General features: G+C 48.9%; 1 protein-coding gene across 4 annotated transcripts; it reads left to right on the forward strand.

The window, feature by feature from the left end:
* The first annotated feature begins 251 nt into the window (after positions 1–251).
* LOC122368756 (ADP-ribosylation factor-binding protein GGA3-like) lies at positions 252–13649 on the forward strand. Of its 4 annotated transcripts, none has more exons than XM_043342978.1 (16): positions 252–341; positions 634–757; positions 2399–2478; positions 2801–2881; positions 3310–3552; positions 4985–5062; positions 6204–6371; positions 6707–6809; positions 7802–7918; positions 8212–8391; positions 8708–8970; positions 9314–9477; positions 9711–10141; positions 10545–10714; positions 11649–11762; positions 12043–13649. In XM_043342978.1, exons 2-16 carry the CDS (start codon positions 718–720, stop codon positions 12133–12135), a joined length of 2325 nt encoding a protein of 774 aa, XP_043198913.1. In that variant the 5' UTR covers positions 252–341; positions 634–717; the 3' UTR covers positions 12136–13649. The 4 variants fall into 4 exon arrangements, with proteins under 4 accessions (XP_043198913.1, XP_043198911.1, XP_043198914.1 ...); XM_043342976.1 differs by lacking the exon at positions 252–341 and adding an exon at positions 413–461; XM_043342977.1 differs by lacking the exon at positions 252–341 and adding an exon at positions 448–476.
* Positions 13650–13944: the final 295 nt, after the last annotated feature.

A 13944-nucleotide genomic window follows, 5' to 3' on the forward strand; every position in this document is an offset into this window, starting at 1 on the left:
AGGAAAAATAGAAAATACAGTAAGCTGAGAATACCTTCAGTTAGCATAAAGCAAATATGCTATTTTATGGTACAAAACGCTGCCTTCCTCCGAGTTTCCTGTTCCTTATCGGTAAAACCATTATCTCTTTCACTTTTATGCTGGTGTAGGTAGAAAAGTGTTATTTTTTCCTTTATCTTTGTGCTTCTTTTATTTTACTGACAGATAAAAACTTTATGTAACTAATGCGCAGTTTATGCATTGATTCGCAGTTACAATCCTATTCCCCAGGGGATGCTCACGAAGCAATAACGGATCACAAGCAGCAGTCACCTAGCAACCTGCTGCCAGCTACACTAAAGGTAGACCGTTGCTAGGTTACAAATGGAAATGCTTTGAGCATCGAGAAGTAGCTGAACACACCTGTCAAACTGCATAAATACTTACTTGTTTGTAATGGGCCGGCCGTGGAGGACATTAATGTAACGATAATTTTTGTAATTTTTGTCATTCCCTGCGTAGGTAGGGACTTTTCCTTGCCACTGTCATTATTGTGAGACATTGTGAGGCTAGGGCTGTACATTTATTGTTTGTCTGTATCCCTGTATCTCTCTGTATGTCCCCTCTATCAGTATTTTGTTTTTTGCTCCCCAGTTCACCAGAAGGAGACTGTGAAAGGTGAAGACCACTGTACTGTACCCTCCACTAACCTAAGAAACAGTCTCTGGCACCACTGCCATGGCCAGTCACAACCAGGAACCTCTGGATGTGCTCATACGTAAGTAAAACTAGCAGCTGTCAGATGGTTCAGGTTAAAGGGACCCTCCCACCTTAACATTAGATTTGAGTTGAGATAGCCAAAATGGGGTCCCTGGCTCACAATTACCGGTTTCGGCACTCACAACATCGAGAAATGCCTTAAATCGGAAATATTGAATTTCAAAATTGCAGCATTTTGATTCAGAGGGGCTAATGCTTAGGAATACCCCTCTGAATGTGTGACGTCAGCGCAAATATCTAACGATTTTTAAATGTTTGACTAAAACGTTTTGTAGCACGCGGTGGTATATGCTATTTGCGCGCAACATCTGCCGCAAACGCCGCACTTCTAAAATAAATTCGCTAGAAACAGCGGAGATCCCAAAAAAGTAAACAAAAGTAAAAGTCTAATATCTTGAAAACCGGTGAATATTTTTCGGTGAAATTTGGTAGATATTCGTTTTTGCTCTTTCTGAACCGAGCGACATCACTTCCATGCCAATTCATAAACTTTTTTGAAGGTGGGAGGGTCCCTTTAAGCTGGGAACTGGGGTATTAAGTGTTCAGATTTATATGTGCTGTGGTACAGTAATTGTGGCAATCTTTCAGCTTCAGCATTCAGCGAGGTACCTGTCTCCGTGGTGCAGCAATAGACAGGGCTGCGGAGTCAGAGTCGGAGTCGGTCGGAGTCGACAGTTGTGACCGGAGTCTGAGTCGGAGTCTAATTTAGAAACCCGAGCCGGAGTCAGAGTCGGAGTCACCGAAAATCTGTCTACTCCGCAGCCCTGCCTAGGTCTGCGAAGTCGGGAGTTGGAGTCGGTCGGAGTCGACAATTCTGCCCGGAGTCGGAGTCGGAGTCGGAGCTGGTTTTTGAAAGCCGGAGTCGGAGTCGCCGAAAATCCATCGACTCCGCAGCCCTGGCAATAGATTCACCCAGCTGCGTGAATGGCCAACTGACTGTCTTGCGTGCAGATGACATTGGGAGGTGGAGCCTCTCCTTAGTCCCTCAAAGAATAATGGGCTGGAGCATGCCTTAACAGATCCCTTGTGGCAGATGTCAGCCTTTGGGGCCAGTCTGGGCACACAAAGCCTTGAAAGCTGTGGTATATGCTGCTAGAGAGAATGACAGTGACAGAGTGGCAGCATACTACGTGCCCAGTAGACTGCATCTGATCTTGTTGCTTTCTTCCATGGCATATCTGTCTGATAATGCGAGCCAACACACCTGCTGGGATTCCCTACTTGCTGAGAACAGCCGCATTGGATAGTTCAGGATGGAAGGAGGGAGTCACTCATCCTCCTTGAATGTGACCCATCAGGGATTGGTCAGCGTGACGCCTCCAATTGTAATTGTCGCTGATTCTGCGTCCAGCCACGAGATCAATGTTACAGTGCCTATCCCCATCTTTGATAGCTGTCTGCCATCGCCTTTTTTGTCATGGCCCATGTTTTATCTCTACTACTCCCCACTGCCGATCTTGTGTGTCTGCTCAGTGCATTGCCTTTTGTGTGTTTGGGTGACGGTTTACGCAATTTGAGGCGGAGCATCGGGAATACGAACCGTTCTGATCTCCGAATGACATGTGACACTTGACAGGACCACTACTTGAAAATATTGTACGGCATATCCTTTGATCCAATCACATATTCTGTTTCCCAGAGAGGATCACCAATCCGCTGAGTCAGACTTACGACCCCCAGCTGGTGTACACGTTCTGTGAGCGCATCAAACGCGATCAGGTGAGTTTTATTGTGTTTTTTTCTTTGTCATGGATGTGTTTGGTTATGGTTTTAGTGAAATGCAGTGATGCAATGAGAAGTTAAACACCCTGTTTTAATTTGACGACGATGTTTTGCCAAATTTGAACAAAGTCTTTGTTGGGTTGATGGATCAGCAACATCCTGGACTGGAATCGAAAGCCTTCACAAAAGAAAATCTAACCAAATATACAATTTGAACCTTTAGCAATGAAAACTTTTTAGCATTCAACTTTTAACGAGGGCTCATGTGACTTGCCTTGTTTTTAGTTACGATCGCCGTTCTTTTTCACCCAACCCTTAGGATGGAGCTGTGGCTGCGACCCGCCTGCTGGCGTACCGTGTACAGAGTCCTCAGGAGAGAGAGGCCATGCTCGCTCTGGATGTGAGTACCATCATGAGACGCTGGGGAGAGTAAGCTGAGGTTTTATCGGGCTTACTGGAGGGGGACGCTGAAGTTCGCTGATGTTGACATCAGCTGCGTGACTTGAATGAACTTTAACCAATATGAAGGTTACAAAGGCTAGAACTATACTTGCTCGACACATTCTTGCTTTATGCGATTAGCTCTCCTTGTTTCTTCGTTGTGGTCTTTTCGTTTCACGTATTGAGTTTTCTACACGATGTGATCGTGAATAAGTGATTGTCGGTCTATGAGTTGATTTTATACAAATTATAGGTACAGTTTAGGTTTTACATCGGTATTTGTGCTAAGTTTTCTTTTCTTTGCGCTGATTCATCGCAACATTTCCGTGATGCCGGACCCTCCCTTGCCCTTCAGCACCTGACCCCACTCTGCCCTCTCTCCGTCAGCTGCTGGACACCTGCGCGCGCACAGGCGGCGCGCGCTTCCAGGCCGAGCTGGGCAAATTCCGCTTCCTCAACGAGCTCATCAAGCTCCTCTCCCCGCGCTACCTGGGCGCGCGCACTCCGCAGCGCGTCAAACAGCGCGTGGCCGACCTTCTGCTCCTCTGGTCGCGCCAGATCCCGCACGAGACCAAGATCCAGGAGGCGTTTACCCTTCTGCAGAAGCAGGGTCTGCTGGATCTACACGGGGTAGGTTGGAGGGAGTGTGTGGTGCTCGGTAGTGGAGCGACCTCGGGGCAGAGTAGCGGAGGAGCCACCTCGGGGCAGAACGGGGGAGAGGGAGGGAGGTAGGTGAGAAGGGATGAGGGTAGAAAGGAGAGAAAGAGGTAAAGTTTTGCTTGGCTATGGTGTGGTTAGGGTAGTTGGTAGTACAGATGCACTCAGCTGCTGCTTTGGTGGTGTAGTGATCACTGAGCCCTTAGTCTATAATTGACATTGCTAAGATTTCACGGAGACATTTTAGAGATAGCGGAACACTTTGGCGCAGGATTATGTTGCTCATGCATGCTTGCTTTTATGTGCAGCTAGTGGATGCTTTTGCAATTCTGAGTGGGGCTTTCATGGATTTCAGTATTTATTTTCGAATTATTCGAGGCAGTTGTAGTCAGCTTGGGTCGCTTGGGACTAGATGGAACTGCTTGAATTGGAGTTCATGAGTTGAAGGCGCTTAGGACGTTGGTGCACCTGTGTCATATGAACTAGCTTCGTGTGGCGGTAGCTGGATGGGTTTTAGAGTAGGATAGGACACATTCTGGGATACCTTCTGGCAGTTCTGGGAAGGTATTTAGTAGGTTTATTAAGTGTCATATAGAAAGCTTCTCAGAAAAGGTGTTACCTAGGCTGGCTTTGTGAGGGAAAGGGACAGGTTCTCTAGGATGGCATGGGAAATGGCAGGGCCCTGGAAGGATCTCCGATGGGACTCAAAGACTGTGACAACTCGAAAGTTTGAAATGTGCCAAGTATTACCAAAAAGACACGATATTATTTTTATGTTTGGCGTTATGACGACTATGGTAAATTGCTGCTAGCTAGGAAAATGTGGTACAAATATGAGACCTATGTGTGCCAAAGTATCAACAAGAAGACTTGTAACAGTATTACTTTTTGAGCTGTGTCCGATAATTGTGTCGCCGAATATCAGTGCGGTGTGGTGTACTGGGATTTGTTATGACAGACTTGTGATGCGGTCTGAAGCATGCAGAAGAATGTTTTGGTGTGCAAAGGACTGGTTTTGAATATATGTAGTTGGTGGCATGTTCTCTCGACCTTAACTTACGAAGGTGTGATGTTTTCATTTGCGAGTCGTGATTTTTTCTCTCTGTGATGTAGGTAATGACAATATCATTTCAAATGTCTAATGGTTGATCGGTTGCGTTGAAACCACTCATTGTTTTATGGTGTTCTGAACCCCATTTTCTTACCGTGTTGCATGTGTTCATTTAATTCAGATTCATTGTCGAATGAGCTGCAATATTAACTCCTGCAGCATGATGCATTGCATTACCTCCCTCCCATTTGGTGTTAGCTGTCATTCCCTGCCACCCTCCCCTGATAGCATGCTGCACTCTCCCATCTTCACCACCCTCGCCCTCTAACCCGTGCTCTGCATGTCGCCCGCTAGATAGCGCCTCGTGATGCAGGTGGCGCCGCGGCGCGGATGGACGACGCACTAATGGTTCCAGAATCCGCCGATGAGGCGGTAGGTAACGGGGCTGCAGCTCTCTGGTTTGTTTTCGCTGGCTGGTAATGCAGCTTTGTTTATGGCAACGCACTGTTCATGGAATGTGAAATGGCCTATCCTGAACATATTGTAGCACATTGCCTACTCTATCTTTGTCTAAGGGCACTTAAATTATATCCATCAACTGCGCTGTATATACGAATGTGTGGCACAATGCCTCAGCTCTTTGCTGTTTTATCGCATGACTTGAGTGGAACTGCTTTGACGTGCAAGAACTCTAGCTAACTGTAGCCTTAGAACACGACATTGAAATTCTCTGGGAACGTAAGTTTCGTAACAGGTTATCAGCTAGCTGGCTGTAATCACAGACAATTTTACAAATATTCCCCTCCCCTTCCTCTAAAAATTCGTGTGCAGCTGGAATGCAGTTGGAGTATCCTCGACAACCAAAATTAAAAAAAAAACACACACACACACACAGTGGTCGCTGGCGCAGACAGACAGACGGACATATAGACAGATAGATGATGAATTAGCAGAGACAGAAATATAAGCAGCAGTCAAACAGAAAAGGCGGAAAGCGAGAGAGACTAGGTCAAAAGGAGAGAGGATCAGCGACTGACGGATATGAATCGATGTTTTTGTTTTTGTTTTGTTGGGTTAGGCCCTTTCGGTCTGATGAGATCATTTCAGAGCCGGGAGGACGATAGGATATAGGGGGAGACATTGGTCTGGGCAGGCACCCTAGTGAGTCGCCGGGGCTGAGCCCGTCCAGAGGACAGGCCACCCAGCCCCAAGGCACTCACTGCACCCGGCTACGGGGTGCGCTCCCTCGGGAGCAGCGGTGCCGCTCCAAGGGACCAGCCCGCATGAGATAAAGTTGCCTGTCCAGCCCGGAGGGGGTTGCGGCGTGGAGGAGAAGGATTTCCGTATCCTGAGGATAGAAGCACGGAACGGGTGATGAACCGATGGCTGCTCTAACCTAGAGAGCGGGAGAGAGAACAGTGGTATCGAGAAAGGCACAAGGTTGAAGGTATATGTACCGTTAGTATGGATCGGGATAGCCTTTTCGGCCTGATAAGACCAATGCCTGAGAATGAGAGAATATGAAGGAGATTCCGGGAGCTGAGAACTCTGAGGTCACCGTTGTCCCCCTCAGCTGGATCCACACCGGGCGCCGACGCCGCCACTGCCATCTACCGAGCGGCCCAAGAACCCCATCTTCGAGGACAGCCAGAAGGCGGCGCTGCTGAAGCGGCTTCTCCAGAGCACCAATCCAGACGACATCCAGGCTGCAAACCGGCTGATTAAAACCATGGTGAAACAAGTAAGGCGGTTTATAATGAAACCCTGAGGACATGGAATCGAGTATTGGAAAATGTATGTAGTTATATTATACATATTATGTAGGGTATTAGGGTAAGTAGGATGTTGATTGGTTGTGTGGAAACTGGAATGTCATGTGAACCTATGCTTGGAACCGGCGAGACTCTAGGACGCTGTGATGACAGTGGATGCAATGTGTTTTCCTGTCCACCCTGTATGATCTTTATTTCCCTGTGTGTGATCCAGTGCTTCACTGTGACCCTGTAATTCATCCCTGCGTGACCTGGCGCTGTGTCCCGCCTCTGTGACCCCGTGTGACCTGGCTGTGTGACCCAGGACGAGGAGAGGTCAGAGCGGGTCAGTCGCAGGGTCACGGAGCTCGAGACGGTCCACTCCAACCTGCGCCTGCTGGAGGAGATGATGGACAACTACTCGCCAGGTAAGTCAGGGCGGCTAGAGTTAAGCTCAGGCTACACTATCAGCGTTTTTTCGGTTTCTGCGTGTTTTCGGTTTCCGCGTTTTTACGGTTTCTGCGTTTTTTCGTTCCGGGCGGCCGCCGCGTGGACGGCATGTTGTTTATAGCATAGTGATGGATAAGTGATCAAATTAATTAATTATTCATGTTAAATGTTATCGTGTTTTAACAAAATCATAATTAAATAATTGTTTTAAAGATTTTACAACTAACAAGAATACATTTTCGATCATAATCATTTGTCAGCTTAATTACAATTATCAAGTAGAATGATGAGTTTTGAAACACATCTTGTCTTCTTTAATTATGAATTACACCATTTTCATTATTTACACTTGAAACTGTTCCATCGTCACACTATTATTAGCAACAATCACTTCTAATCATTCATCACTAAAACGAAATCCCGCAGAAACCGAAAAAAAGTTCACAGCTCTGAACTTTTTTTCGGTTCCGACTCGTCGGTTTTTGCGGGTTTTCGTTCCACGGGACGCCAGACTGGCAGTGTAGCTTGCGCAATGCATTCGCTATGAGGCGAACTTGACGACGCGAACCGAAATCCCGCAGAAACCGAAAAAACGTCGGAATTTATGCTAGTGTAGCTTAGGCTTTAGAGGGCGGCTAGAGGGTCGGGTGACCTCACTCCTTGTCTGGTAGTGGCCGTCTAGCCCCTTCAGCAGGCAGGAGAGTTGGATGGGAGGTCTGATCTGCTCATGTGAAAGTATTTTCGTCTAAGAAGCTGGCTACGCTGCTGTAAATTCAAGAATAGTTAGGACGTACGTTCACACTATGAATTCCGGAATTCGAAAGTGTGCGCCGTAATTTTCCAGCATTATTTGTACTTCCATCGCAACCGCAGCATAAACAGTACTTCTGGTGCTATTTTATAGTATTTTCACAATAGAAAGTGTATGGGTAAACAAGCTGTACTCCCAAATACGTTGTCTATATTACAGAGACGACATCCAGTGAGGAAATGGAACTGATGGCCGAACTGTGTACATCCTGTCAACAACTCAGAGGAAAACTGGACACGCTGGCAGCCGAGACGGACGATCAGGACTCGGCGCTCGGTAGGTCATCTGGAGCGCCACCCCTGCCAGAGTCAGAAAATATGCCATAAATAATCGACTTGGCCAGTAATTGGGGGCCAGCCTTGTAGTCCTGATAAGTTGGAACGAATAAGCCTGCTCAATATCATCCAGAGCTTACGATTGGGCCTATCGAGGGTGAAATGCAAACAGCTGCACCATACGGATTAAGGCTTATCCCTGGGTGTTGGTAGAATTCATTCCAACATCAACACTGGTACCCCCCGTCACACACACTAACCCCTCTCCGTTCCCTCGCTCTCCCCTCTCCCCAGCCGAGCTGGTGTCTGCCAGTGAGCAGATTGGCGCCACGATTGCGCGTCACCGGGAGCTCAGTTCGCGCAGCGCGCCCCTCACCCTCCTACAGCTGGAGTCGCCGCAGGAGGTCCGGCCGCCGGAGGCTCCCGACCGCGGCCACAGTCAGGACATGCTGCAGAAACAGCTGGAAAGACTGGGTGAGTGAGTAAGGGAAGGGGGGGGGGGTTCAATTTCCGAAGAGGGTTTACATTATTTTTGGGCTGTTGAAATGATCCCTTCTAACAGCATTTTTACACTGAATAATCTTACCATGCTTGAATTAATTGCCGTTTTTTAGAGAGCAAAACTTTGAGTGAGCAAACCATTGAGCAAAACTTTTCATGTGAATCATTATCATGCAGGTTTTCTCGATATAATTCCATTAGCACATACGGCACAAAAATAATTTATATTTTCGTTCGTATTTAATTGGTAGCTATCGTGACCTCTAACCACTACCCGCCCGATCCCCAGGTCTCTCGGACGCTGCTGCATCGGGCCCATCCTCGATCCCCACAGCATTATCAGTGAACCAGCCGCCTGACCTACTGGGTCGAGCTACCGGACCACCCCCCTCCGTCCCCACCACCGCCGCCCCCGTCCCAGCCCCCGCTGGGTCGGGCCTGGCTGAGCTACTGGGGGCGCTGGACTGTCCTCCAGCCTCCGCGCCCCAGCCGCACCCGCCCCCGCCGGGCGGTATGGGGGTGGGGGTGAGCCATCAGACGATGCTCGCGCAGGTAGGTCAGCTAATGGGATGGAGAGAAGGGGAAGGTAACCAGGAAAGGTGTTGGGAGTTAGTGAGTGTGACGTCTAGTGGGAGTGTCTAGTCATGGGTAGGCTTAGCTTTCTATACTCTTGTGTTCGCTGTAATTCGAGGTAGCTTGTATCACTTTTCATTATCTCATTCTGCAGATAATTGTTTCAAATTTGAATGTCCATCAACCTACAAACCCAGCGTCCCACCCTGCCTCGCCGATTATCACCAATGCGCTAACCTCTTCCACTTTTTATCCTCCCCCCCCCCCCCCACTCACACCGGCGCCTTCCACTAACCTCGCCCTACCTCCGCCTATCCCACAGATGCTACCCCCGGCGCCGACAGCAGCGTCTACCGTTCCTCGACCGTCCCAGCCGCCGGCCCGATCACCGTTCGATGATCTCGATGATCTGGTGAGACTGAGTATGTCGAGCTCTGCGCCGGGCGCGACAGCCACGGCTGCCTCGAGCTCTGCGACGGCAGATAGGTGAGGAGACTAGATAGTAGATATGTTAGCTTTGGGGGAGAGATAATTTATGGTTGTTTACATGTTTCCGTATTTAGATTGCGAGCAAGCATTGAAACTACCTATTCACTATTTTTTTCTGCATTGTTTCACCATGTGGTGTTTTTGACTATAATAATCAAATGGGGTTAAACTTGCTGTCATTTTTATCATTTAGGCTCAACTGTGATGGGTAATTTCATTTTTTTCGGCAGACTACTATCAGCTCCGCCCGGCTCTCCCTCCACCAATCGGACGAACGCATCGGCCGGCTCGCCCCGCCCCTCCGCCGTCCCAACCAATCACACGCCGCCCCAGTCACCGGGGCGCGCGGCCGGGGCGGAGCCAAACGGCCATCCACCAATCACAGACCTGCTCGGCGATGACGTCAGCCTGCTCTCGACGCTGAGTGGCCCGAGCTCCCACGACTCGTTGTTATCTGAGACGGGATTGGGCGGTCAGATGGGATCAGCTGGCTCTCAACCAGTGCCAGCTGGAGGTCAACCCGTGTCAGCTGGAGGTCAGGACCCGGCCGCTGGAGGTCAGCCGGGGTCAGGTCGAGGTCAGGACCCGGCCGCCGGTGACGCCACGCCCCGTCCTCCCGGTCTGTCGGAAGTCACCGTTCGATTGGAGGATATCACTCCCGGTGAGTCAGGAGGACGACTGTGGAAGATGATGTAGGATGATTGATGGAATGGTGATGGGGAAAATGTCTTTTACTTATGGGACGCTGTAGGCCTGGGAATGAGAGGCGATGCTTTTAGATAGCCCGTATTTGAGATATATGTGGTTTGTCTACTTCCTGGGATGCTTGTGCGATTTCGGTAAGTTAAATGGTAGACTTGTTTCTCAGGTTAATTAGACATTTCACTCCACTGATCGTGACGTTATAATTGCCTCGTGAGTGCAAACAATACTTTGTACATTTTTTTTTCTCCAAATATAAAGCAGCACCATGCATTGTAAACTCTCACGCCCCCACCTTGTTTCGCTCCCTCGTCCTGATATGTCCTGATAAGTTATGTCGCTTACCCCCGCTCCCCTCCCAGGCGGCGGGGCGCCGGTACCGCTGTTCTGCGAGCCCAACTCTCTGGAGATCAGTCTGCACGGCCCGGCTGGTAACCGTCCGCGGCGTGACGTCACCGTGTACGTCATCACGGCACTGAACCGCACCGGCCGGCCCGTCACCCAGTACACGCTGCAGGCCGTCTGCGATAAGGTAATGGTGTATACTGTATAGGGGACCCTGTGATAATGCTGCTGTAACTCAGTTACCAGTTGCTACTGTAAAGCAACAGTTACCAGTCATTACTACTGTACAGTTAGCAGTTGCTACACAGCAATCCTCAATTGTCTCAGCGTATTTACAGAGGAGGCTACGAGGGACGTACCGGGGACGTTACAGGGGAGGCTACAATAAACTGTCAGAACGCACGCACAGAAACCTGAGTTAGTTGGTCTTGTATAGGGACCCGCAGTCGACATCAATGTATACATTGATATCGACCCCGTTCAGTTGACTACAGAATCATGTTCCATTTAACATTTCTCACGGGCAGTTAGTTACCTGGAGTGGTAGAGTGCCGCATCACATATGTTGAGTGACTCAGCCTGTCCCTGCGACTCTACGCTCACAATAGGCATGCTTAATTGCGTGTTAAACGGTACAACCCGGCGTAACAGTCAACTTATAGCTTGTGAGGGGCGGAGCATCATTCTGTAATCCACTGTACTTTTATGACGTCGATGGAATGTTATGGAGGGTCAGTTTGACGTGAATGTTAGTCTGGCGCCCAATTGATAATCTGTTCGACGTCGTTTTTGGTTTTGTGGTTTTATTGATAGGTCGTGGTACTTCATATCAAATCTTTTGGTGATATCAGCGATCATAGTTGTGGTGGGTCTCTTGACAAGACGTTGAGGCTGTCAAGGTCTTTACATGTGTGCGGTTTAATAAGGCCGGTGGTCAATCTCAAACGAAGGCTAAATCCAGTAACTGACTACAAAAAGAGCTTTGCTGGATTTGAATTATTACCATAGCATGAAGGAGGCGTTACATAACCCCATGAGCTCATTTGACCTTCCTCGTTTTAGCCGGCCGATGGCCACTGTAGTCCGGTCGTCCAAAAACCCCCAACCCCCTCTCGTTTTAGTCTGCCCGGGTGCGTCTGCAGGCTCCGTCTACCACAGACCTACCGGCCGGCTCACCGTTTCTGCCCCCACCGGCTGCCAGTCAGGTGCTGCTACTGGCCCGGCCCGAGCCGCAGGTCAGTGGAGGGGGGGGGGGGTGTTGACCTCAGGTCAGTGGTGTAGGGGGACCTCAGGTCAGTGGGGAGGGGTAGTGAGAGTGACCTCAGGTCAGTGTGGGGGTGGTAATCTCACCCCTAGGTCACTTTGGAGGATGGGAGTGCCATTTGTGAATTAACGAAGTTTACGAACGACACATGAATAATGAAAAATGACAGATTGATCTATGACAGGCTGTCGCCGTGTCGAGACCGCAAGGGAGGCCCCGTGCCAAAATTCATGTGTTCCTCTTTTCCTCAGATGAGCGTTCACCTGCGGTTTATGCTGAGCTACTCTGTGGATGATGACATCATCACCGAAATGGCCGAGACCACTCTCAACGGCCAATCATAACGCCTCGTTACGGTGACGTCATACGGCTCCACCAATGGGAACGCGTCTTACAGATCGGTCCAGCCAATGGCAGCTAGTCTTTACACCGACGGAACGGCTATTAGCCAATCAGAACGAACTCGAAAAGTGACGTCACTTGCACCGACAGCTGCACAGCATTCCGCTTCATAGCTAGTGGTAAGCTGCTTTAGGTATTAAATGGGCGGTGTTGTCATGTACTGCACTGCTCTATTTGGCCAGTTGTGATTCCACGTGTAGCAAGCTATCTACAAATTACCTTGTGCTGTGTTGGAGTGTTTAGGTTGATATAAGTCATGGAACGTCTGGCTGATGATTTTAAACTGGTGTAAAACCTTGCAGGGGTTGTTCCTTTTTATGCGTGTTTCCTTTTATCATCCTATAGTATATCGCTATTCTCCATATTAAGTGCTCCTAATTCGAGGCTGCGGGTTGTGGCATATTTTTCCGAGTTTTTTTTAAATTAGTTGAGGCGATGCGTCTAATAGAAAAAGTGTAGTTTTGTGATCAAGGGTATTGCAGCTGTTGTGATTCTTGCTTGCGTACGCTTCCCAAATTAGCTTGTTTGTATAGCTTGCGCGTACTTTTTGTTTAGCTCGGCAGCTGCTAAGCTTTCAAAAGCTTTTAATCGCATTTTTGCCATGACAGCAGCAGTCTATTTGTCATGCCAACCCATCCATGACAAACGGCTGACGGTCCTGAAAGACAGGCTACACTTTATAGCACGCTTGTGTGTGACGGATGAGTCAATGTAAACCAACGGGATATGATGTTCTGGCAGCTAAGACATCGGGGAATTCGGGTAAATTGCAAATAAACCTTTGGGAGGAGCGCTCAGAGGCGAGTTGAGAGTAAATGCACACGCTTTTTGAGAGGTATGCAATATGTTAGCAATGAAGTGACTACCAAAATCGCTGCCAGAATTTTAGCCCGAAAAGTGTGTTGCCTATCTGTATGCTTTCATTCCGATAGGTTGAGAACGATTCGAATCCGGCAAATCTGTCCGTACGGTATATTATTTGAACGTAATCGAATGTGGTTGCATTGATGTTAATTTTAAGCATTGTGCGGATGCAATATTCCTTGGATATCTCCATATTCGTCTTTTACTGCCTGCTAGTTTGGTGTGATAAGACTTCGTTCCTATTAGCTGCCATCTTAGTCTGTTGCGCTGTTGGCTCATCAATGGTCTTTGCCTATATTACCTGAGTGTGTGTTATCTGTTGGTTTGCGCCGTCGCTAGCTTGTTTGTGCCTGATGGAAATCGTCCCAAGGAAAGTGTGCCAGTAGGAGCCAGTAGCCGCAGCGGCGGCGCGGGTACGGTTGCCATGCCAACCGCTGTGAGCGTCTAGTCAGCGCCGTGTCTAGTTGGTCCGGTCGCCGCTGGGCAGCGCCACAGTCGCGGCTAAAAGCCAAGGGACTTGGCGACGTGGAATTGGTGTGAAGTGTGGAGCGGTGTGGATTTGGAAAATATATGGTTATCCACGGTTCAATAAGTGCTTTCCGACGAGTGTTCGATTTTGTGGCTATAGATCAATCACAGGGATGTCTTCCGGCTGTCTTTCGACCAAAGCTCACCCACAGATAACCCGGATCCCATCAGTGACTAGAGTAGCCAACAAAGCTTCACTGGTCGGTGACCAATGACCATGGATCACTGGTCCTTAGTGACCCAACAACGTCCGGTGCCACCGATCAGCGACCCTTGGCCCGCTACCCACCAGAAAAGCAGTAACTCGTTAGTCAGCTATGACAGTTCTGTCTCCAGTGATCTATGCCACTGCAGCATGT

The sequence above is a fragment of the Amphibalanus amphitrite genome, unplaced genomic scaffold (genome assembly GCF_019059575.1).
Source record: "Amphibalanus amphitrite isolate SeventyFive unplaced genomic scaffold, NRLGWU_Aamphi_draft 000973F_arrow, whole genome shotgun sequence".
NCBI classification, from domain to species: domain Eukaryota; kingdom Metazoa; phylum Arthropoda; class Thecostraca; order Balanomorpha; family Balanidae; genus Amphibalanus; species Amphibalanus amphitrite.